This window comes from Lytechinus variegatus, chromosome 16 (assembly GCF_018143015.1).
Source record: "Lytechinus variegatus isolate NC3 chromosome 16, Lvar_3.0, whole genome shotgun sequence".
Classification (NCBI taxonomy): domain Eukaryota; kingdom Metazoa; phylum Echinodermata; class Echinoidea; order Temnopleuroida; family Toxopneustidae; genus Lytechinus; species Lytechinus variegatus.
In genome coordinates, this window is record NC_054755.1 from 3,644,158 (window position 1) to 3,669,378 (window position 25,221).

At 36.6% G+C, this 25,221-nt stretch overlaps 1 protein-coding gene across 1 annotated transcript in view; it reads right to left on the minus strand.

The window, feature by feature from the left end:
* Positions 1 to 4,121: 4,121 nt before the first annotated feature.
* The window catches only part of LOC121430180 (sushi, von Willebrand factor type A, EGF and pentraxin domain-containing protein 1-like), a 106,726-nt gene continuing 85,626 nt past the window's right edge, over positions 4,122 to 25,221 (minus strand). The window contains exons 31-45 of the mRNA XM_041627458.1: positions 24,472 to 24,666; positions 23,339 to 23,452; positions 19,990 to 20,121; positions 18,110 to 18,236; positions 17,286 to 17,428; positions 16,909 to 17,112; positions 15,162 to 15,292; positions 14,508 to 14,686; positions 13,626 to 13,813; positions 13,074 to 13,235; positions 12,184 to 12,348; positions 10,378 to 10,482; positions 8,478 to 8,703; positions 5,050 to 5,213; positions 4,122 to 4,240 (exon numbers count right to left, since the gene is read on the minus strand). Of these exons, the coding sequence (XP_041483392.1) occupies positions 4,122 to 4,240; positions 5,050 to 5,213; positions 8,478 to 8,703; positions 10,378 to 10,482; positions 12,184 to 12,348; positions 13,074 to 13,235; positions 13,626 to 13,813; positions 14,508 to 14,686; positions 15,162 to 15,292; positions 16,909 to 17,112; positions 17,286 to 17,428; positions 18,110 to 18,236; positions 19,990 to 20,121; positions 23,339 to 23,452; positions 24,472 to 24,666 (2,354 nt within the window). The remainder of the gene's footprint in view (positions 4,241 to 5,049; positions 5,214 to 8,477; positions 8,704 to 10,377; positions 10,483 to 12,183; positions 12,349 to 13,073; positions 13,236 to 13,625; positions 13,814 to 14,507; positions 14,687 to 15,161; positions 15,293 to 16,908; positions 17,113 to 17,285; positions 17,429 to 18,109; positions 18,237 to 19,989; positions 20,122 to 23,338; positions 23,453 to 24,471; positions 24,667 to 25,221) is intronic.

Here is a 25,221-nt window from a genome sequence, read left to right on the forward strand (position 1 = left end):
TGTATAGACAATGGCAACATTTAATTCAGCAACTCTGTTTCATAGAAAAATAGCATGTTACAAGGAGACATTTGTATGTTACACATCTATTTGAATGTTATGTACAAAGTTACAAGAAAAATAAATTTTGTTTTAAATCTCTTCACTTTACACTAAAGTGCACTTATTTTCATATTGCAATATAAATATATTACATGGAATGTTACCTGTACATGATACTTTGATTCAGTTGCTAGTAATATGAAAAATATATATTTACATAGTCCACATTTACATTTGTTTCTGTCATAGTGATATAATTTTCATTTAATTTTTGCAAAATAAATGATTTTTTAATATATTTTATGCCTATGTGATCTATTATTTGCCCAATATTGATTCGATATAGTTACAAACTTAAAGGACAATTCCAGCCCAATAAAAGTTTGATTTGAATTAGAAAAGGAGAAAAATCCAACAAGTATAGCACTGAAAATTTCATCAAATTCAGATGTAAAATAAGAAAGTTATGACATTTTAAAGTTTTGCTTGATTTAACAACACAGTTACATGCACATCCCAGTCAGTATGCAAATGAGCAGACCGATGATGTCATCCACTCACTATTTCTTTTGTAATTCATTATATGAAATGAAATTCAAATTTTCTCCTCATGGTCATGTGGAACAAATTTCATTCCTCCCTGAACATGTGGAATGACCATAACTTTTAAGTTTATGGTTAAGTCAAGTTGGTCCTTGACAAATCTGTAAAAAATTAAATATATTGTAATTCAAACAATAAAAAAACAAAAGAAATAAGAGTGAGAGACATCATCAACTCTCTCATTTGCATATAACTGTTTTGTGAAAAACAAGCAAAACTGTCATAAATTTTTTACAACCGATTTTGATGACATTTTTTACAACCGATTTTGATGACATTTTTTTAAAGAAAAAATCCCCAACCCTTCAATAGGATTAAGCCAATCAGAGCTCATAATTTTTACCTATGGTTCTATTATACATGTATTTCATATTCCTGGCATATTGTTCATTTCATTTTATGTCTAAAACTAAAAGCTTCAGTATGTCCAAGCCCATTGCTATTTCTAAATAATTATAAAATGATATCATTTGGACTGTACCAGTTCTAAATCACTTTGCAACTCTCAATTATAGTACTAACTTGTCACTAACACTAAGGCTACAAATATTGCTACCATTTTTTAAAGTCTATTTCAAAAACTTCATAATAGCACTATGTTCTCCCTAATATTACAAAGATAACTACTACACAAAGAGAGGAATATTGTAATCAGACTGATATTCAGCAAAAATATTCCTCATTTTTATTAGACTTTTTCTTCAAAAATATATTTTGAAAATGATAATCAGGATAATTATTTATTTCTTCAAGTGAAAATTTACAGTGCTTTGAAAAAAAAAAAAACTTATGTACAACATAACAATAAAACTTTTGTTTGCATAAAATATTTCTTTTTCATTCAAATTATCCTTTCAAAGTAAAGTACCTTGTGAGTTTACATGAAAGACCTCTTCTGACACAATGCATGAAACCCACAGATCTCTCTAGAAATATGGACATCTCAATGGCCAAGATTTGTCAAGCTCAGTGGCAGTCACTACCCCCAATTAACGTACTTCCATAAACACATTTTATAATCCTAGTTTTATCGAAGTAACAAACTTCACTAGCAAATACAAACTGGCTGAGTTTTACAAAACTTGATTTTTTAAAATTTCAGTACATGTCGATTACGCATAGCAGTACTGGTAAAGTCGATGACATATTTCTTTCTGGATCGGACCAGGCCCATTCACACAATGATTCAGGGGCCCGTTGCAGTAAGAGTTGCAATCAATCGTAACTCTAAAAATAATGCGTAACTTGATTTTCAACCAATCAACAGCGCGCATTTGGGACTTGCGATTGATTTCTTTTATTTGTGTTCAAACGCAACTCTTTCTGCAACGGACCCCTGGTCAAAAGATGGTGAATGGATATATTGAACATGCACATAGATGTCTATTCCAATTTTGCATAACAGTCTTGCATAAGTTTATGAACAACTTTGTGAAAACTTCCCCCATCTCAACTCTACAGTTATCTACCACATTGAACCATAGTATGGCCTTCTAGAGAATCAAAGAGTGATGTCAAATACATTTTCCATTTCATTTGGTGATTTCAAGTTCAGTGTCGACCTTTTAGTGTTGGTGTTAGGTCAATTTTTACAAGATTATAACGCCAAACATCAAATGAAGATGGTTCCGAAAAGTCACTCACTAGCTGTTGAGATGTCAGTAATGTGATCTGGGTCAGTTTTACAAACTCTGAATAAGTTTTGGGGCTAGGGAAAGCAATCCAAATTTCAACACCAAGCCCAACACCGGACTTGAAGTCACACATTGTTATCTTGGAGGAGCATGATAAAAAACATCCACAGTCCAAATGGTTTATTTCCAATTCATCTAATGCCAATTCGTCCAATGACCATCTCATCTACTATCACTTGGTCTACCATCAGTTCGTACACTATCCACATGGTCTAAATGCCATTTCGTCCATTTACCATTTCGTCTAATAACCATTTATTCCAATAGCCATTTGGTCTAATCAGACAATGTGTTAATTGGGCTAAATGAATGAAAATAAAATGGATATTAGACCAACTGATTACGAGATGAAATGATCATAGACGAACTGGTGATTAGATAAGTGATGATTGGACCAAATGGTTGTTTGATGAAATGTTGGTGGATGGAATGGCATTAGACCAAATGAAGGTAGGCCATGTGGTGAGTGGACGAGTTGACAGTAGACAAATTGCTATTAAATTTACCATCCAAATCTGATGTAGGAATTGGTGTGTGTGTGTGTGTGTGTGTTATTGATTCTTTGCAGATGCATCAATCAGAAAGACATGACCAGAGCTCGAACCTCTGCATCAGTTTATAACTTTCCAAAATAAAGCTTTTATTTATTTATCTATTAAGTCTTATTTTACCAGAGTGACTCTGTCAGTGGTTCAAACACTGTTATACTTAGAAGCCTGGAAAAAATAACAAAAAATACATTAGAAGAAAATTACAGTACATATAGTTCAGTGGAATCAGCAACTACATTGTGTACGGCGCGCAAAATTGTTTATTGGTATACTAAAATTGATGAGAAATATAGATATGTAAGATATATTTTACTGTTAGGTGAGTGAGTCATTTACTAGAGGAATTTCATGAGGGGTGTTACCTAGTTTTGGGTCACTTTCCAGAATCTTGCAGAAAATGTGTGTTTGGATTGCTGGCGCATGCCCCAGTGCCCAGTTAAACCTCATTAGCCCATTGAAGTCAGCGTTATATTGGCTTGGTATGAAGCCCAAGCAAAAAAATTACTGATCCAATTCCTACCAGCCTTCATCTATTAAAGGAAACCAAAACCCAAGATGAGAAGCAATCTTATTGGAAAGAGTAAAACAAGAGGAACAAATTAAAACAAGTTTCATCAAATTCGGTAGTGAAATAGGCAAGTTGTGGACGTTTAAAAAGCCTTGTTGTACTTTCTATGGGGATCCTCAAATTGGCAAACATGCTTCAAATGGCTAATTTTGTTGACAACCCTCCATTTGTTTTGTACACAAATTTTCAGATTTTCCCCTTTATTTACCTATTTCACATCTTCTCCTGACCTTCACATATGTGGTGTGAATAATATTTTCCCATGACATATCTTATGCTTAGAATGAGGCAATATGCGATTTTAAAGATAATAGGGAAAATGTGAAAAATTGTGTACAAAACAAATGGAGAGTTGTCCACAAAATCAGACATTTTGAAGCTTGTTTGCCAATTTGAGGATCCCCATAGAAAGTACAATAAGACTTTTTACACCCATAACTTGCTTATTTCACAACCGATTTTGATGAAACTAGTTTCAAATTGTTCCTCTTTTACTTTTGCTTTTCCCAATAAGATTGCTTCTTATCTTAAGTTTTGGTTTCCTTTAATGCTTGTCATCATGCTCTTCTCAAGATATGATATAAAAAAAATTATGAAATGTAACAGAAAATGTTACATCAAATTAGATCTCTATTGTCGTGTTTAGCTTTATTGATGGCAGGATTATGTCTGTGATTCATCGAACGTTGTCCAGACTTGAACGTTTCCCTTCGGAGCATCCTCCGCCGGGTGATCCTGATCCTCCGATTTATAAAGTGCATTGCTAAAACTATTCCGCTTGGCTGTAAAGAAAGAATAGAAATGTGCACATTTTGAGGTAGAGGATAGATAGTGTAGCAAGCAACATTGTGGAAAATACAAAGGGATCAAGGGTATTTCAGACTGATGTGTCTGAAATAGACACTAAAAGTTGCTTTCACTGGGATCAATTCTAGGGATAATTTTGAACTGACAGAAGCGGGAATGGTAGCACAATACAGAAAATGAATGAACTAGGAAACATCTATGACAAGATAGACTGGTATTGATCTGGGGTGGGGGCGAAGGGCTTATTTCTTTGAGCACTTCTTTTCACCAAAACGACTTGTGAAGCTGAAAATCCAGTCAACCAAAGATATCTTAGTCATGCTGGAACATGTCTCATTATTGCTTGAAAAAGGACCAACATCTGACGGGAATGCGATGCTTATTTGCTCATTTGTCAACAATTCCACATTTTTAAAAGAATTATTTTGGGCTAAGCAGGCTTAGATGAAATCACTGGTATATCAAGTCACTTTCCCCAAAAGATGTGTTTTTCACACAAAGTCTGAAATCAGCAAATAACAATCCACACCAAATCAAAGCTACCACCCAGAGCTGCCAACCTAAACAAGAACATTTCAGTATTTCTAAAGCTGAAAATCAGTATTTTGGTGAGGAAATCATTATCATCAAAGAAATAGCATCAAGGACAACACAAAAAAATGACTAAAAACTTTAGAAATCAGTATTTTGCATAAAACCATCACTATTCTCATTTTTCAGTACTATATACAGAAAATCTGTACTACTTGGCAGCTTTATTACCTATAAACAAAAACTGACATACCCTGCAATGTATCTTCATCTCCGTAAGTTGCTAAATGTTCCAGATCAAAATGATCCATCTCCTGCATCTGATGATATTTTCCATCTCCAACAATACCATCATCCTCATCGTCGGTGTAGTCGTCAGGAGATGAAGTGATGTTGGTTAATTTTATCATTGGAATGCTGAGGAGGAGAAAATTGTATTGGTTACATTTCTTGCATTTGATGGTAGTATTTGCATACTTGCCAACTGTCCCGTTTTTATCGGAATTGTCCCATTTTTAAAATTTTGTAGAGCAGAAAAATCGGAATGTTCCGATTTTTGAGCCTAGACAAAAAAAAATCAATAAAGAAAACAAGAGAAAAAAGTGTTTGCGCGTGTTCAATATTACGAAATGTACAGTATTGTCTATGACTTCCGGGTTTGAGCTATCGATACACGTAATGTTACAGACCCACCAACGACACTGACCGATGGTACATGTACGGTCATGTGTACGGTATGTCAAGTTTCGATCGCTCTCCCAAGTCGATTTTCCGCTGTGTGACCGGTGTACACATGCGACTGACTAGACTGCGAAAACGTGGTTTGTTTGCATGCGATGCGGAGTGCCCATGTACTTGTGCACAACGCATGTATGCACAGCACCGATCTCTATATGTGGGACATGTATTAACGCTTGCTGAGCTGTTCACGGGGTATGCGACGATCGTGGATTTAACGGGATTATTTCGCAAAACTAGAGAGGATTTGATCAAAATGAGTGGAAAACGGTTGCAGAAATTTAAAGGGGAGTACAAACAACGATTTCATGTCATAAAGCCAAGCACGAAAGGCGTTGAATTTGCATTTTGCATGTGTTGCCGGCAGGACATAAAATTGAAATCTCGACTCAAGTGGAGGAGCTAATGATATAAGAAGGCACGCCGAGAAGAAAAAACACATCGACAATGAAAAGGCGGATCTCGATGCGACTCGCATGTCCAAAATATCTTCCTTTATGCCCAAAGAGGATACCTCTGTCATTGGAGCCGAGGTAAGATTTACTGATTTTTTGGTGGAAGTTCGTGGAACATAACATTGATGGGCCAAATCGTGGTTTTGGAAACCACTCATAGATTTGTGTACGCGCATTTGTGTACAAAGTGAATGGAGGTGGAAATAGGGAACCGTGCGTGCAACTGAATAAAGCGCTGCTGTATGAAGTGAATGGTGGTTACCTATATCACGATAATGCCCATTGATGTTTCTGACCATGGCATGCTGGTGATTTGTTCAGAATCAGACAAGTTTTTCCAGACTCAAAAATTGCTAAGGGTTACAGTGCTGCTCGGACAAAAACAAGTAACATCCTTTGTACCCTAGCAGACAGCTATGCGAAAGCTTTGGTCAGCAAAGCTAAAGTCAAGCATCAGCCTTACAGACTACAGATGGCAGTACCGATCAAGGAGCCGTGAAACTGTACCCAATACTCCTGAAAACTTATGACGATAATATTGGTCAGGTAGCATGTGAACTTTTGTCACTGCAACAGTGCTCTGACAGATCAACAGGGGAGAATATTTTCAAGATCATGGATACTGAACTACAGAACTGGGGCGTGCGTGTGTGTAGAGTGTCTATTAATATATATATTATGTGATTCTGGTATCATTTTAAGCATCTAATGGCCCTCCATAGTGCTATTTTTCTTTCAGCCTCAAGGGGGCGTTGCCCCCTTGAGGCCCCAATTGGGGCGCTGCCCCTGAACCAAGTCGGGAGCCTAAGCTAAGCGGCCCCCTGAACCCCCGGCCGGCCGGGGGTCCAGGGGGCCGCCCGGCCAAATTTGTCCCTCTTTTTAGATTTCAAATGTTGGCAAGTATGTATTTGGGCTAGAGAATACTCACCACATCACCACCACTATCCCCACTACCATAATCGACATCATCATTATACATCATCATCTACGCCATCACCACCATCATCTTCATCCGCTTCACCTCATCATCTTCACCATCATCATCATCACCACCATAATCATATCAACATCATCACCATCATCATCATCATCACCATCATCATAATCATCAACATCATCACAGAGATGTCAAGTTCAAAGACCAGCTCTGCGTGAGATTTTCTGTGAATCTGAGTGAGATCACAGACATTGTGTATAATGTATATGGGGATAGGCTGTGATAGTTGCGTGAGACAGAGATTTGAGGGGATGAACAAGAGTCCAAAATGCTTGAGTCTCATGCATAATGCGTGACACTTGGTAGCTCTGTCATCATCATCACCATCATCATCATCACCATCATCATAATCATCAACATCATCGTCATCACATCATCATCATCAATATCACTGCCATCAACATCATCCTCATAGTCATCACCACCATCATCATCAACATCACCATCATCATACTCAAAGAGTTTTCACCAGCAGCTGAACCAATGTTTGTTATTGTTATCTTTATCAAATTTTATATCCAATAACGTTGCCAGTAATGGATTGTTATGAGTTTTATTTTCATTTAACTTATTTTTCAGCATTGAATTAAATATTTTTTTGCAATAATAATGAGAAGAATATGTGCATATTTTTTCACTATTCTTGGGAGTATTTTGAATGATTTTAGGGGTCCACATGAAAAAAATCACTGGGCCACACCACCAGACATTACTTTCCCCTGCAGAAAATACGGTGGATTCTATGGTGCGTCATCTATCGGCTGCAGTGAACAGGTCAATAGACTAACTTTGCGGCAGTCACCATCGCACGTAGTAATGTGACTGTGATGCTTCAAAAATGAAAACCATAAGGCAGGAATTCGCCAAAAAATGGTCAAAATTTTTCACAGGAATATGCGGGAAAATTTCAATTAACACACCTCCTGGACAATAGTAAACAGTATATCCGGTCGAGCTGCGTCAGCCAGTAGTGCTGAATAATTGAATGCATGCGTGCAATTTAGTACTAGCACATGAACTAGAAGTCAATTTTTTCCCATGAGGCATTGCGAATTTCGACCTGTCCGCTGCAACAATAGATGGTGCACCGTATTGTGAATCCACCGAATTAGCACCTTAAATAATCAGTAAAGAATGGGTTTAGGATTAAGGTAAAAAATAATAGATAATATATCCATACACAACTTTTTTAAGGGTAAAGGTAAGAAAAAATCTATATATACAAAGTTTGTTTACCATCACTATTCTGATGCTAGTAAATGCTGCTTCCCATTTAAAAAAAAATAAGTTTATGAAAATTGGCAAAAGTCAAAGGCATGGTAGAACATATGAGAAGATAACAATTGTGCCTGATCAACCCTCGATCTAATTTGTCTATTGGAGCTCAAGTTTGATCATACATAAAAACAACTACTGACCAACCTACTTACCCTAATGCTTTCCCCTTTATTACGAAAATCAAAAATTTTTCAATGCCTAATTTCTACTCACTTATCAGAACGTCGCTTCCACAGCACCACCACGATCACGAGAATGATAACAATCACGAGGAAAAGGACGACGCAGATACCGATGACCACCCCATGACCCAATCCACCCTTTCCTCCCGTCTTCCTTCCCGGTGTATGGGGGTGCCCTCTTGTTTGTGTTGTCATGGTTACAGTACCTTTGCTGTCGGTTACCAATATGGCAGGAGTTGATTCAATGCTCAAGGTTCCTAAGAGGAGAGAGTGATGGTAAATTTCATCTGATAAATAATGATAATAATAATAAACAGTTCTTGTAAAGCGCATAACACAATTATGAATAATGTCTCTATGCGCTTCCAAAGGACTTGGATATTATTACCCCAGCTGGAGCTTGGCAGCCGTAATTACTAAGATTACAGCCCACACGCATTTCAAGGAATAAATTCTTACCAGGTACCCATTCACCTCATCTGGCTTGAGTGCAGCACAATGGGGATGAATTTCTTTCTGAAGGAAATTACGCCATAGCTGGGATTCAAACCCATGACCCTTATCCACTGGGCCACAATGCTCCACATCTCAATTATATTGTTCATAGGTCAAAACTGATAGAGAGAGAGAGAGTGTGCTAAAACGAAGTGTGACGTCATCAATTTTCACTTTTTGCATATCAGCGTTTATAATACCATGTTTTGGTAGAGCATGATAAAAAAAACCCACAACCCAAATTTGGTGGGAACCAATCTATGGGGTCCCAATATATTACTTCATGAATACACTGACTTCAAAGAGGCTAATTATGTATTAATGAGGTTATATATAAGGCCCCCAATGGACTGAATCCCACCAAATTTTGGAAGTGGGGATTTTTCATCATGCTCTACCAAAATATGGTATCAAAAACGCTGACATAATTTTTTTTTTGTGACATCATCACTTTGGTACTCTATAATCTAAAAAGGTACACCTGTATGAATATTCTACATGTATTAATGCTTACAGTCTAAATGAATAAAATGTTTTTTTTTCTTATCATACCTCTGAATACTAACACAGGAATTCAATAATTGAAATAATATCTACAGCTTGATAGGTACGGTAGGAGCTACAAAACATTGGTTATTTAAAATGTGGATAATAAACTGTATACAATTCATGCAATTTGAAACTTAATGTGACTTCAAGTCACACATTACTCAGTCCTTCCCAGAAAAATGTTACAATAATGGGTTTGTGGGTGGCCATCTCACTGATTGAGTGCTTGGTGGTTAACTGATGATGCTTTAGTTGGAGCTTCTTGCAAATGAGTTTGTTAACATCCTTAACAATTGTTTGAAATGTGTGGGGCTTTTTTTAACTAGTATCGGGGATATGCTGAGCACTGAGTACAGATGCAGTGTGTCTTTAGGTCTATCTTGTTTATTTGAGCATGGGTAAGAAGCCCAATGAGATTTATTTATATATTATTTGTTTGCTGTATCCTGTGCCTGGAAGGCAAAAAGCGAACTGAATCACTGTGACCAGCAGGTCTCTCCTCCCGATATAACTGATTGGGGGTGTGCAGGTGGACCACTACACCGGAGTTTCCCCATACTCCTATACGAAAAGTGCAGTGGGTTCTTAATGTACAGAGGTAGTGACTCTACACAGGTCCTCCATTAAACATCCTATCCGAGGGACAGAGTGTTTTCAACTGTAACATGCATCTATGGAACATAGGAGAGACGTTTACACACAACGCGCTTGCTTTGTAGTCATCCGCCCGAGGTGGATTTGAATCCACGATCTTTGGTTCGACAGGCAGACGCTTTATCGACTGAGCCAACTTCGGTCTCGAAAGGTGGTGGAGGCATGGCATTCATTGTTAGACTTTTTTTAGAATTTCTCTTCTGTTTGTGAAACAGACCCCAAAATTCACCTACCTGGTTGAGTGGTCTCCGAGTGTGCATTAGAATCTGTCGGGGTCACTTCTCCGTTAATATCATCCCCTTCTGTTGTAGGGCGTGGTGACGTCATATCAGCAGGATCTGAAAATCAGTGAAATGATTGCTTGCTCAGATAAATGTCAATAATGATAATACGTTGGATTGCACTTTTTTAATTCTTTATATTATATCTTTCTTTTAATCCTTTATTTTTCGTATCTCTTGCTTTAAAGTAGATTGGACTTAATTTATATGGGGAAGTCTATAATAGTATTACCTAGAAAATGATCATAGATTAATATTCATTCTCTTCCAAATACAGTGGATATAATCTTTACAACCCAAGTTATGAATCCCCCCCCTCCAGTCTTCTTGGGGTTAAATATGCAAAACCTCTCTTGTCATGCTTGAATAGCACTTGGATGAAAAGAGCCACTTTTTTGGGACCTGCCTACTGTATAAAGGTAAGTTCATCCAAGTCAAATCTTTTGAGATCACAGAAATCTGTTCATCTAGGGAGACTTTTTTCCTACGAAGAGGTATACAACATATGTTTTGCATATTCAGGGCTCCATCTTACAAAGAGTTACGATTGATTCAATCAATCTCATCTTTATGGAAATCAATCCACACCATAATTTTTTTTTTTACAGGAAATTCACACAATCTCCTTAGTAAACAAAGAGAATCACACTGAATCTTCAGAAAAATGATGAATGTATGCGTATACATCATATGATGCACCACGCCGTACACCGGGGTACGGCGTTGTGCAGCGCCATCTCGTGTTGTAATAGTGTACAGTTACATTGTTGTCATGGTGATCACGGTCGTACGATCGGTGCGACAATCATGACAATGATGGGGACAATGATCACAACGCCTATTTCCTTTCTTTGATACAATCTTATGCCAATAATAGTAAACAAATAGAATAAAGTTATCATTTGCATGCATTAATTGTTACATAAGATCACTAAAAAGAAAAAAAAATCTGTACAAAACATTAAAATATACTTGTACACATTTTTGGTAACCCAGGGTACAGCGCAAAAAATAAAATAAATAATTCAACAAAATGGCGGATTATAATTTGGTACCCCAGGGTACCAAATACTGCATCATATCTAGAAAATATTTTGAACAAACATACAATAATTTTAGATGTTGCTAGCCGTCTGTAGTTGGGGTTGATCAGATCAACTCTTTGTAAGACAGGGCCCAGGTATAAAACTTGCTTTGACCGAGGTGAATATTTGACTTGTGGGAGGTAAACATATGCAGGTTAACCTATATTCTTCTTGCCTCATACGGCATGAAGTAATATTGTCTCCATTCTTGGACCGAAATTTGCCAAATTAAGTCACGGACATTTTGTGATCTGATTTGATGAAACAAAATGCTCAGACAACTGATCTCCAAATATTATATGGTACCATATTCCGTTTCACAAAGTTTATTCCTTTCAAGTTATAAACTATGTTCAATAAAAGATAAACTTGAAGATCAACCAACTTTACAGTTTAAACAAACTATTTCATCATCTTTCCACGGCACTTTCAACAATTTGGTGGCTGTGACTGCAATTGGGGTTCAATGTTTATGCTGCCAGAAATACAAATCTTATTGGCAATAAAATGGCTATCATTAAATTGACAGGTAGAAATGCAAAATGGAGTAGATGAAATGAATATGTACTTAAGATCAGTGTCACATTTGGCTTTTCATCGTTAAAGCACAGATTTATACCACCCTTAAATTTAAACAAGATTTTAGAAGGGGGCCTTTAAGCCATATACTGACCCATACATGACCTTGAAGAAGAAGCTCCAGGACCAGATGTTGTAGTGTTACGGGAACAAGGTTCACAGCCTTTCTGCCCTCTGTTCTCTTGGAAGGAACCTTGGGAACACTGCAAGCAGTCGGGTCCAAGACCAAGGTAGGAGTACGTCCCCGCTAAACACATGTCTGAAAATATATTATTTGGAATTTATATTTCAAAGGATTGACGACTTCGTCATAGCATTCTGTGTTGCTAGAAAATACAGAGTTCTACATCTTGTACTTTCATTAGCATCTTCTGGCAAGGTATCACTTCACACTTGACCACATCTACACCCAGGTGGATGTTTCATAAAGCTGTTCGTAAGTTAAGAGCGACTTTAAGAACGACTGGTGATCATTTCTTGTGGTAAATACACCAAAACTCTCATTTGCGATAGTTTATTAATGTGTAGGGAATGTTTACCAGTCGTTCTTAAATTCACTCTTAACTTACGAACAACTTTATGAAACGGCCGCTAGGTGTCATTGGCTTAGCAAGTAGAGTCATGACATGTGCATCCACCCCATGCAAGCAGGCATGAATCTAATGACTGGGGTAATAATATATTGTCTGTAAACTACTTAGACATGTCGTTCAGGGCCCAATTTCAAAGCAATTCTATCAAAGCAATTCCCGTTAAATATTGTTACAGGGAGTAGAGAATTGCTTTGATAGCTGCAACACTCGCTAGAATTTCAACTTTCACTGGAAAAGTTAATCAGGAAGCAGAATTTTCACTTTTGCCATGGTAGTTGAAATTCAAGAAAAAGTTTGTATCATATCAACTTTTTATGAAATGAGGCCCTGATGCGAGTACTGGTATGCATTCATTCCTAGTAAATACTGTTACAGGGCATAGATACATCACCTTCACAGTGGTCCGCACTGTATGCACCAGTAGCTCGCGTGCTCTTTCCATCAGCACAACGTATACAGGTCGTCTGGCCCATCAGACTCTGATAGGATCCCTTACGGCAACGCTCACAGACGGGCGCTCTCAAGTTCTTGAAGGTGCCTGGAGGACAGTATTCTGTAATGCAAACAAGGTTAAGGGTATTTACAATTACATGTGAAAAAAATACATAATAATTATAATAATATTGATGTAAAAAATACAAAATAATTATAATATTTTTATAATAATAATAATGATAATGTTAAATTAAGATGATCAGCAGCACAGCAGGGAGGCTTGACGTTATAGGCTATCGATGTCGCAATTGGTATCATTCTTCTGAACCCAACTCGGTGTTGGAGTTTGGTTCAGCAGCCTTTTCATGCTCTTAAAACAACACCGAACTTGAAATCACCCATTGAGAAGAAGGTGAATGACCAGAAGGATAGCAGGAAGTTGAATACATACTACATAACAATACCCCTGTACACATTGAACATTAAGTACTGCAAGGAAAAAACTCACCACAAAGCTTGTTGACTTCGACTTGACCACGCCCACAGATGGGCATGAACTCCCCAAGCCCGGATCGGGTGGGGTCAAGGGTTGCTGTCACGTTATTCGGAAACGAGAGCGAAACATCATCCTGACTCCACAGGTTGTTTACGCTTGTGTCGTAGTTACTGAAAAAACTTGGAACCGATGATACATCACTGCAATACATACAAAAAAAGAAATAACGTATTCAACACACGAGCAGGTATAAATATATGGTTTAAAATATAATATTACAATTCATATGCACATCCTGACTTATATACAAATAATAGAGCTGGTGATGTCATAATTACATCATCACTCCCATATCCATACTAACTTTTACTTAATCCAGCAAACAGTTTGAGTTCGTCAGTTATCAGACGAAAAATTGATGGACAGACGAATGATGCTTCCCGCAACCATCTCGAGTGGGCAGAGGCGTAAAAATCACTGTTCAAGAGCTAGTGAGGCCGTGCAAACTAACACTCATCATGTGATCTTCATTTAAGAGGAATTATTCAAATTCTGGGCTATATAAATCAGTATATTATTATTATCATTATTGTTATTATTATTGTTATCATTATCATTATCATTATTATTATTATTACTATCATTATTACTATCATCATTAATATTATTATAAAGTATGTTCCACAAAGTATGTCGATCCCTACAAAAGGGAACTTCCTAAAATGATCTATCTCTGTCTTACAGTTCATGTGATAAGCTTTAACACTCTGAAATTATCATGACTAACGCAGTTCATAAAGCAAACTACATGTAAAGTACGGAAAGAGAAAAAAGGGGGTCAGGTGCCCAAAAAGGTTGATAATATTATGGAATTGCCAAAGTGGAGTATCAAACCTTGTCGTTGTCATCCTTAGAGCAAATGTAGCTGTATCTGGCGGTGGTGCAACGGTCCTTAGAGGACTTTCTCTTCTTCTTCTTCTTGGTCCTCCAGCAGGGACGGATGAATCTGAGCGGCAAGACACCGATATGTCGGAGAGTGCGCAGCTGACAGAGTTCTCACGGCTACATGCTTTCTGTTTTATGAAAAAGTAATAGAATTACCTATCTCATAATTCTTCAGGTAATTAAAGTATGGTCATGAATCATGATTGATGGGTTACTAGTTTAAACAGCAAAAAATAACATTCACAATTTTTTTTCAAAATAACTTAATTACTGGTGGTGAACAGACCATTTAAAAGTTAAACTGATGTTTGGATTGAATTAATTTCTTTATAGTGTTGGATATAATATTCTGCTATATAATATTTTGTTATACATGTAATTAAGGGTCATAATTTCATATTAAAGGCTAAGTACTGTTTTAGTTGACCTGTTACTATGAAATGTTCAGATGTATTTCTGTGAATTATGTTTTTTTATTAATTATTCATTACAAATTTGATTATATCATTTTATTTGTATGTGTTTTATAGAGAATGAGATATCATGAAGCTGCAAACTTGTATAGCAGATTGGCAGATACATGTATTTATACATTGTACTTACAAACAGACTACTCGTTTGGAAGAGGGTCTGAAAACTTGTTTGGAGATCATTCCTTTCTGTCGGACAGCGTCCATCAAGGGTGAATACCACGTCAGCAGTCATATCCCATGTCACAGAAGAAGCAACTTGTCCTGAATTTAATAACAGAAACATTGGTAAAGAACAGTAGCCAAGGCTGGCCTCGAGGCCCCATAATGCCAGCCATATCCTGGCCTAAACTTGTGGTTTAACTATAAAGCCAACTGTGAAACATATAGCTAAACATGTTCAATATATCAGCTCTTTTGGTACTGATATCATTCAAAACTCTTTTGAAATGACTAAAATAGTTTTCTTCACTATAAAAGATATGAGGATTGAGCATAGTAAACAAGAGCAAAATACAAATAAGAAAAAATCAGCTTCCCATAAATTTGGCAAAGAGTTAGACCATCGCCCAAATTGAACTAGACATCAGATCATGGGATGTCATTAAAACATGCACTGACCAACTTATGTGGATACTTAAATTTGACTTTCAAATTAGCAAAATTGATCATGTTTGAATACAATGTCAAGTTTGAATTTGATTTTGAATTGAGCAACATTAGGATTGGAGAGTGAAAATCAGTAATTGGGTTTGAAGAGATTAACATTGGATTATGAATTTCAATTGAGTATCATCAACACTTTGTTTTGATTATTCATTAACATAAGAATTTGAATTAAGTAAAATAAGCCCATGATTTATTTATTTCTTTAACAGTAGCAGTTAACTTTAAAAATGGAACCTTTGAGTTCTAATTTGAATAACATTGGCATTTGATTTGAATGGAGTGCCATACATATTTGACTTTGAATTGAGTAAAATCAGTATTTGGATTTGAAGCGATTACCATTTGAGTTTGATGTTCAGTAACATATTAAGCATTTGAGTTTAAACTGAGCAACATGCGAGTTTGAATTTGAATAATAGCATTTGAGATTTAATTGAAAAGCATTTGAGTTTGGAGTGAGTGATAACTGAGTTAAAGGGGAATGAAACCTTCGGAACAAATAGGCTTGTGTATGAACAGAAAAATCAAAGAATAAGAATAAAGAAAGTTTGAGAAAAATCGGACAAATAATGAGAAAGTTATGAGCATATGAATATTGCAATCACTAATGCGATGGAGATCCTCCCATTGGCAATGCGACAAGGATGTGTGATGTCACTGATGAACAACTTTCCCTTTGGTGGACTATAAAATACCCTCAAAATGTCTCTTTTTGCTTTTTCTTATGATGATACAAACTCTTTATCCATGTTGTATTTAAAAAAATATGTATTACATGCCCTCATGTCGAAAGAACATTATGATCTATGGATAGATGTGATAAATTAGGCAATTCAAGTGAAATATATACTAAAGTAATGGGAGAGTTGTTCACAAGTGACATCACACATCTTTGTCGCATTGCCAATTTGCTATCTCCATAGCATTAGTGATCGCAATATTCGAATGCTCATAACTTTCTCATTATTTGTCCGATTTTTCTCAAACTTTCTTTGTTATTATTCTTTGATTTTTCTGTTTTCACACAAGCTATTTTGTCCCTATGGTTTCATTCTCCTTTAATAATATGTACTGAGAGTGCAAACTGGTTTTAAACTACTGCTTAATTTAAACTGACCAACATGTGAGTTTGAATCAAGTAACAGTATTTGAGATTTAATTGAGAAGCAGTTGAGTATATAATGAGTGATAAGTTAGTTAAAGATACATACTGCGAGTGCATACTGGTAGGAAAGGATTCTTATCCCATTCTGTACTGCTATTCCACAGTCCACTACTCTGGCAGCTGAAGACCGTTTGGACGTTTTCATCAGCCTGTATGAAACCTGCATTACACGCAAGACGACACACCATCCCTGACTCGTCACAGGTCAGCTGGGAGTTGGGCGGGGCTACCAGCTCAGGACATTCCGTAGCTGGAAATAAATAAAGACAAAAATAAAAATACTGGTAAATCTGTCCGATTCATTCTGTGTGACTTGGACAATTAATGCAATGTGCAAGATGTAAAGGACATGTTTCGCATATTCTGGTCTGAAAATGCTTGATTATATTCAACTAATCTACACATCAATAGGTATGTACTTACACTGTATAAGTTCAAATTTCAGGTTGCAATTAGCCGTGTTGGAAGCGGTGTCCATAGCCATGAAGTTCAGCTCTGTGTATCCCCATTCAAAAGCAAAATTGTCTTGCCATCGATAACGTGAATACCACTGCACACTCCGTTCACTGAATAAAAAAAGAAACAAGAATTTATTGAAATCCTTCCATAAGGCATTTTTATGCATAAACTTCTTTGAAAAAAAGATATTTCGTCATCTAAAACCATTCAAAAATACAAATTTGTGCAATCTTTACTAGATGGGGGGGGGAGGGCTGCTCTCAAGTAACATCACAGAATCAACATTTTGAAAATAGATAACTAAATCTTTCTTCAATGGAATACTTCAAATTCTCGTTGATATTGTGTCACACTTTTCTGCTTTCAATGTTATACTTAAGGCTAGACTTCCCCTAATACAGGTAATGGTTGACATCAATTTGCTTTTGTTTATGTGATCTGTAATGTCCCATTTGTTACCTGTGTCTATGAAATGTTTGTACAAATGAAACTTGAAGAAAAATTGCTTCTGAAATTTAGTGACTCCAAAATGTGGATCAGAAACACCATCTCAATTTTATTCCATATACTAACATGTGTCACATATTGGAGCCCACATCAGAGAAATTAAATGATTCAGTCACAGACATTAATAAAAAAGGCATCTGCAGGAGTCTTTATGCAATTTTTCTTTGGATTTTTTTTTATCCATATGAAAAATATCAAATACAACACACACCAAAGCTCAGGATTGTTTTTCTTTTTGTAAACGACACCTTTGCAATGTTAATCAGATGGCAAGGACTTACTGTGCAATGCCCACATTGTCTGTAAACAAGGGTGCTGTATAATCCACCCGCACAGGAAGGGCGTTTGCCTGGACGATGATCACCTCATCTTCACCTGGACAATTCAAAGCTACAGGAGGCTCAGCATCTGCAATGGCAAAAAAAGACCTTGAATTGTGAAAGCATAGTAAACAATATTCGCATTTATTTAGAATCCAGCTTAAAGCTTTCAGCAGTCCAACATTTACAATTTGTTCTAATATAGCATAATGCCCAGTTAGTCTCACTTCCACTCCTTCTGCTATTATTTTTCACTTTGTCAAAAAAGAAGCCAGGGGTGGTTTCACAAAGATTTAAGTATTACTTAACTCGCACTTAAATGCCGTTGCGTACATGATATGCAATATGCGCGATCTTATTGATAGATACGCAGTAGTGCGCGTCCTCATGACGCGATCTGACCAATGCTGTCAAGCCTTTCATATGGCACGCAACACGGTATTTAAGTGTGACTCTAAGTCGTACTTAACCCTAAATAGACTGGGCTATTTCGACACCTAAAAAGACTGGGGGGGGGGGCTGATTCAGCCCCCCCTTATGATCTCGGCCGTTGATCGCGCGATTGCGACGAAAATTGGCACACGCATTACCCATGGCATTATCTACAAAACTATAACATCAAATTCGGCAAAAAATCTCATATCTCATTAATTATGCTAATTTATGCGTAAAATCATAAGTTTGCTCTAATTAATAAAATAATGCCCCTGGAATGCTAATTTTTGTTTCACATACTCTAGATAGGCATCTGATCAAATTGATTTAAAAAAAATTTCAAAATCAAATTTATTTTCTTATGTATTCTATTGTTTTCTAAATTTCTTATGTATTTCTTTGTTTTTCGACTTTTTGTTTTTTATTGTTTTTTCAATGGAAATTGTCGGGGACTTTATTTTGACCATAAACAAGATAAAATCAATTGATTTTAAGCAGTAAAAGGAAAAATAATGAAACATTTATGAATTTTGGCTAAGAACACTATTTGCATTGGATTTGTACACAAATTCACGTTTTTGAGTAATTTTGGGTCTGCATGCACTTACGAAATGTTGCGTAATTTTGAAACCGCGTACCCGGGGGTCACAATTTTGGTCTCAAAAGTTGCGCGAGACTTGAAAGTAAAAAGTCAGCGAGCGACGCGGTCAAAAAATTTTGCGCAGCGGATTTATCGCGAAAAATGTCGAGGGGGGGGCTGAATCAGCCCCCCCCCAGTCTTTTTAGGGTTAAATCTTTGTGAAACACCCCCCAGGTTGATAAATAGTTCATCTAACCATATATAGACTACGCGCACATATATAGACTACTTACTGGAAATTAGACAAAATGGTAAATTGGCAATAAGTGGCAAGTCAACCAGTAAACCGGTTGTAGACAATCTAGGATTGGACTAAAGAGGAATTGAATGATACAAAAGTGAAAGTAGACAAAGCAGGTATAAACCAATCTGCAATCTAAGGAGATAAACACAGCCTGAACTTGATTGAGATTTAACATCACCTATACAATGTGTCGCATAAGTCTCTAAACAACCCATACATGTATTACTCAGTTGGTAGAGCGTCAGTCTCACAACCGGGAGTTCAAACCCTGGTAGCGTTGGACTAAAAGACATAAAAAGATGGGAGTTGATGCTACCTTGTTTGGCGGTCAACATTTAAGAGATAGAGCCTCGTCGATCTGTCGCTGCACAGCAGCTGCCATGCCCACGATCAACTGGGAAAAATGAATTTTTCAGAATATTTCTATTCTCAGATTTCCATTTCAAACAATGGAATATGGATTTTTGCCATTTTCATATTAATCTGTAAAGTTTTGTTAAATGGTAGGATTTGTTTGCTTACCAACAACAGTGACATCAAAGCTGCATGTTCCTGTTAGGCCCTGTGCATCTGTAGCCGTGTAGGTGAAGAGCTCTGTGCCTGGAGCTAGCTGAACGGGAGGGGACACGCTCGGTGATGTGGTATTTACAACACCTAAAGAAGAACAAACATTCATATAGAATAATTGGCACTTGGAATAAAACAGGATTCACAGTATTTCACATGGAAATAAGACCATTAACCAACAGTGAAAAACATTTCTAGAAAGAGTGGAGAGTGAGTATTTGCATCTGGAAAATAATCAAGACAAAAAGGAGTTAAACATACGTTTAGTTTTTGAAATGTAAATAAGAATTAAAAAATGTGTTTTGTTCTCTTTGAAAGTAGTTCCAGGGGCACATGCTGATCCTTGAAACGGTTCTTCAGTCATCATAAGCACAAGATAATTTGCAGGTATATGATCTCCTTTATGACCTCTGACCTCTAACACCCTGACACCAAAATTTTGATGACATCATCACCCCTCCCATGATCAAACATGACCCAAGTTTGAAGACGGTTTGCCAAGCAGATCATCAATTATTGTGGGAACAAAAACAGGACGGACAATACAAAAACAATATGGGCATTAAAGTTAGAATAAATAAATATACACAGATGAGAAATGGTAGATGGGTAATGATTTAATTTCCCAAATACTACATGTAAGTAAGCACACTTTCCTAGCAGATTCTGAAAAGTACAAAATAATCATAATGAGGTCAAAAAAGATAAAGATGGAGAAAAAATTAGAAATGAATTATTTCTAATACTTCGTGGACGATGAATGCCAGCTAAATGATCATTACATATCTCAAGTATATAGTGATAAAGTTGTGCGTTATGATCAAAATAACACCATTTTATTTTATCTGGCTGTACATAATATGGAGGCAGGTCAAAGATAAAACAAGACAGATGAACAGAAATTTTTTTTCAAGATTTTATTTTGAAATGTTGAGGAAATAAGAGAAATGACCGCAGGGTAGTGATTTAATATCTTGAGTAGATAGTAAGTGCGTTGCATGTTAAGATCCAGTCAAAACCCTTCTCGAACTGACCGTATCAGACATGAAGGTAGATATTACAAGAAAAATTGAATAGCTGGGGAGAGAGAGTTTAATTGAAAATGCAAATAATGAAAACGGCAAGGCCAGAAGGATAGTGATTTCATATCTCAAGTAGATATTAAAGGTTTGTTACAAGATTGTGTACAAAATTCTAGCATTGAGATTTGGCAAAAAGATAGGTTTAAAATTCAATGAGATATTAAGTATAAAAAGTTATGATGGAGAGAAAGCAACCTTCTGTCATAAAACTATGAAAATTGGTCAAATGGTCTGGGCTTCAAAATAGTAGCATGAATTAAACAGCCTGTCCTGCCTGTTTTGTGCAGAAAAACCCTCGTGGCATCAGTCAACACGACTTGTGGTGTAACAATGAGATAATTACTTCATTATGATGTCACCAGTATGTGACATGAACTCATATAATAGCATTACGACGAGTTGAGATTGCAAGGCAGGTCAATAATGGTTTCATATCTCGAGTAGATAACTAGCAAATCAATTGTGTGAAGACAATTAATGCCCTTCTGGTTCTGAATGAATGACATCTGAAGGTAAATATTACAAAGAGGATAAAATGAATAAAGAAAAAATAATAATTCTTTGTAAAAAGTTCATAATGGAAGAGAAATTATGAAAACTGGATAATAATGACTTCACATCTTGAGTAGACATTATTATCCAGTTTTCATAATTTCTCTTCCATTATTTTTTACAAAGAGGATAAAATGAATAAAGAAAAAAAAAAAAATAATTCTTTGTAAAAAATAATGGAAGAGAAATTATGAAAACTGGATAATAATGACTTTACATCTCGAGTAGATAGTATAAGTAAAACTACATTATGAGCCAGTGCCACAATACTGGCTCTGGGCTTAATTTCATCTAAGATGTTGGGTCGGGGTGAGAGTTGAAATTGGGTTTTATGTTAGGTTTAGGGTAGGGAATAGTGTTAACCCTATCTAGGCCGGGGTATTTTGGGAGTTCCTATGGCCGGGGGTGGGGGCCTCCCAGGCCCCCCCCTAAGATCTCGGCCGTCGACCGTTCGATCGCGCCGAAAATTGGCACGCGGGTTGCCTGGGACATAATCTACAAGATTGTATAGTAATTTTTTTCATGTGAATCACTTTTAAGTGATTATGCTAATTTATGCGTAATTAGTATGCAAAATCATATTTTTTTCTCTAACTCCCTAAATAGAGCTCCAAATGTACTAATTTTTGGTATAGAAACTCTTTGTGGTGTCCTTAGCAAGTGTACATGAAAAAAATTGTGATATCAAATCATTTTCTTATGTATTATATTGTTTTTTGCAATTTCTTATGTATTTCTTTGTTTTTTGACCTTTTGTTTTCCATTGTTTTTTCAATGAAATTTGTTGGGGACACTTCTGTGATCATAAAAAGCATAAAATGAATACATTTACACTAGGAAAACTAAAAATAATCATACAATTATGAATTTTGGTTGAAAACACAATTTGCATTGACTTTGTACACGAAATCACGTTTTTGAGCAATTTTCGGTCTGACATGCACTTACATAATGTCGCGTAACTTCGGAACCGCCTACCCGGGTGACGCAAAATTGGTCTCAAAAGTTGCGCAAGACTTGAAAGTAAAAAGTCAGTGAGCGGTGTGGTCAAAAAATTTCGCACAGCGAAAATATCACGCGATTCGTTGAGGGGGGGGGCCTCCGAGGGCCCCGCTGGCCTCGATAGTGTTAAACCCAGGGTTGAAGTTGGTCATTCCATTAGTCAAGGAACCCATGAGCAAGTCAACATAAAATGAATTTTCATGTAATGTCGCTAAATTTGTCGAATAAAACACATTTTTATTACATACTTCATACTAGTACCTATTTCAGTATTTAAGGGCATACAAATACATAACATCTAGTTAACAAGTTGAATGGTGACATACACATTTTTCTAGGGGGGGGGTCTTACTAATGACAGTATTAGCATTGTACATTAACTCAATGGGAGGTGTTTCACTCTAGCTCTCATTTTGACATTATTCTAATTAATATGAATATTGAATTATCTCGCCTATATTTTCTATCAAGCAGAATCCTATCCAGTATCAAGACTATGCACATTTGCCAAGTCTACTGAAACAGACAGGGGGTTCTGTAAGTATGAGAATGGCCAGTTTCAGGTGGTTTAAGTTGTTAAAGGGCTTTAGGCATGAAAGCATATGAGTTAATCCCCTTCTTTCAACACTTAAGCCCTTTTGGCACTAAAAAGGATGAAAGGTTCTTACCAACGTTATCAGTGGGAACGGGAAGCCTCCATCGAACCGATGCCATGTTGGCTCCCGGTTGGAGAGATACGGTCATTCCCGGAGGGCAATAGGAGTATACAGGATGGGCTGTATCTGAAAGGAATAAAAAAAATTGAAGAGGAATGAGCGAGGTACATGTAGTATGTTTTTATTCTTAATTATAAAAAATGAAAGTAAACTTGACTGCTTTGTGAGCAATTTGAAATAAGATCTAATCTTGTTCTTTGTTGTTTTTTTGTTTTGAAGTGAGCTCCAAGAGACTGATATTGATAAATCTAGGCATATAGAGGTCTTCATAATTGCTACCTATACAGGGCATCTCAGCGGTGCTTTATAAATTGGTAATTTGGTCTGATTAGCCTTTGCAATTTCAGAGTGTATTGCAAAATGAGTTAAATTCTAACAAATTTCCCCTTCTGAACAAATGTATCGTGCAATAATGTGCCATACTGCACAGTCCAATGAATAATGATCATCATATTGGATGGTTTTCCTTCATGGGAAACCATAAATAACCATTAGTCAGGTTCAATACTGCACTCATCTTTGATTCATGCAATATTCTTCAACTCGTCGAATATTTCTGTTATCTAACTCTGAGCCATGCAGTATAACATGATTATTCATGTGTTATCTCATTTCATTTTATTTTATTTCAACACGGTAAACGAACTTTAGCCAATAGCTGTTCTTCTGAACGTCCGTGCATGCATATCAAAAATCACATTACATGTATATACAATTAAGATACATAATACAAAATAAATATACAATTAAAATATCAATACTACAAAGAAAAACAAACAAACAGAATAAACATGTTTACATCAATCTGGGGGCCGTTCCATAAAGCTGTTCATAAGTTAAGAGCGACTTTAAGAACGACTGGTGACCCTTTCTTACACGCTAAACCATCGCCAGTGAATATACCATTTACCACAAGAAAGGATCACCAGTCGTTCTTAAAGTTGCTCTTAACTTACTAACAGCTTTATGAAACACCCACCTGGTGTCCAATCTAAATATGTTGAAACTAGTTACTTTTAAGTCATTAGGTAGTGCGTTCCAGCTTCTGCCCCCCCTGTACTGTAAACTTCTTGTCTTATAATTACCTCTGCATTGTACTCCACTGATATCCTGAGTCCATGTTCCGTTGTTGGCACACCGGGTTCGTACGAACGACCCAGAGAAACCTCGATCGCATATGACTTTACAGAAGGTTCCACCATTCACTAGATTACCGGTAGAACACGAGCTTGGAATAGCTACTGTGTTGGGTGGTAAGTCCAATGCAGGGCATGTCATCACTGTAAAGGTGGGAAAAACATAAATGGGTTGTATTATGATAATCAAATCCCGGTTGAACTATTCACTAAAAACAATTTTGACCCAAATTATTATGGAATGCTAGTGTAAATCTAATCCAAACCACTATGGAATGCCAGTGTTAATCCCATATCTTCAATAGTCCTTATGAATATAGTGTATTATTCATTAAAATCTATTGCAGGGGTTCTCAAACTACGACCAGCGGGCCGGATTCGGCTATTCTATCCGGCCCGCGAGACTCTGTTGTTTTTTGTAATCACTTTTTAGTCACAATATGAAAATAGCTCAATATGACTACATTTTATATCTATGAAACCGTAATAAAAGTAATCGCAGTCAAATTTTTATAAACAAAGTTTAGTGGAGTCTTTTCTGTCTGTTCTTATTAGATGACCAGCGCAGCGCTACATTGGCAGTAGTTTCACGTCAAACGTTGATAACACGTGCGCTCACATTCCAACATGCGGTCAATTTGGTTAAAACGTAAACTTAATAACCGGTTCAGCTCTGCGAATATTCTCAGGAGTATATTA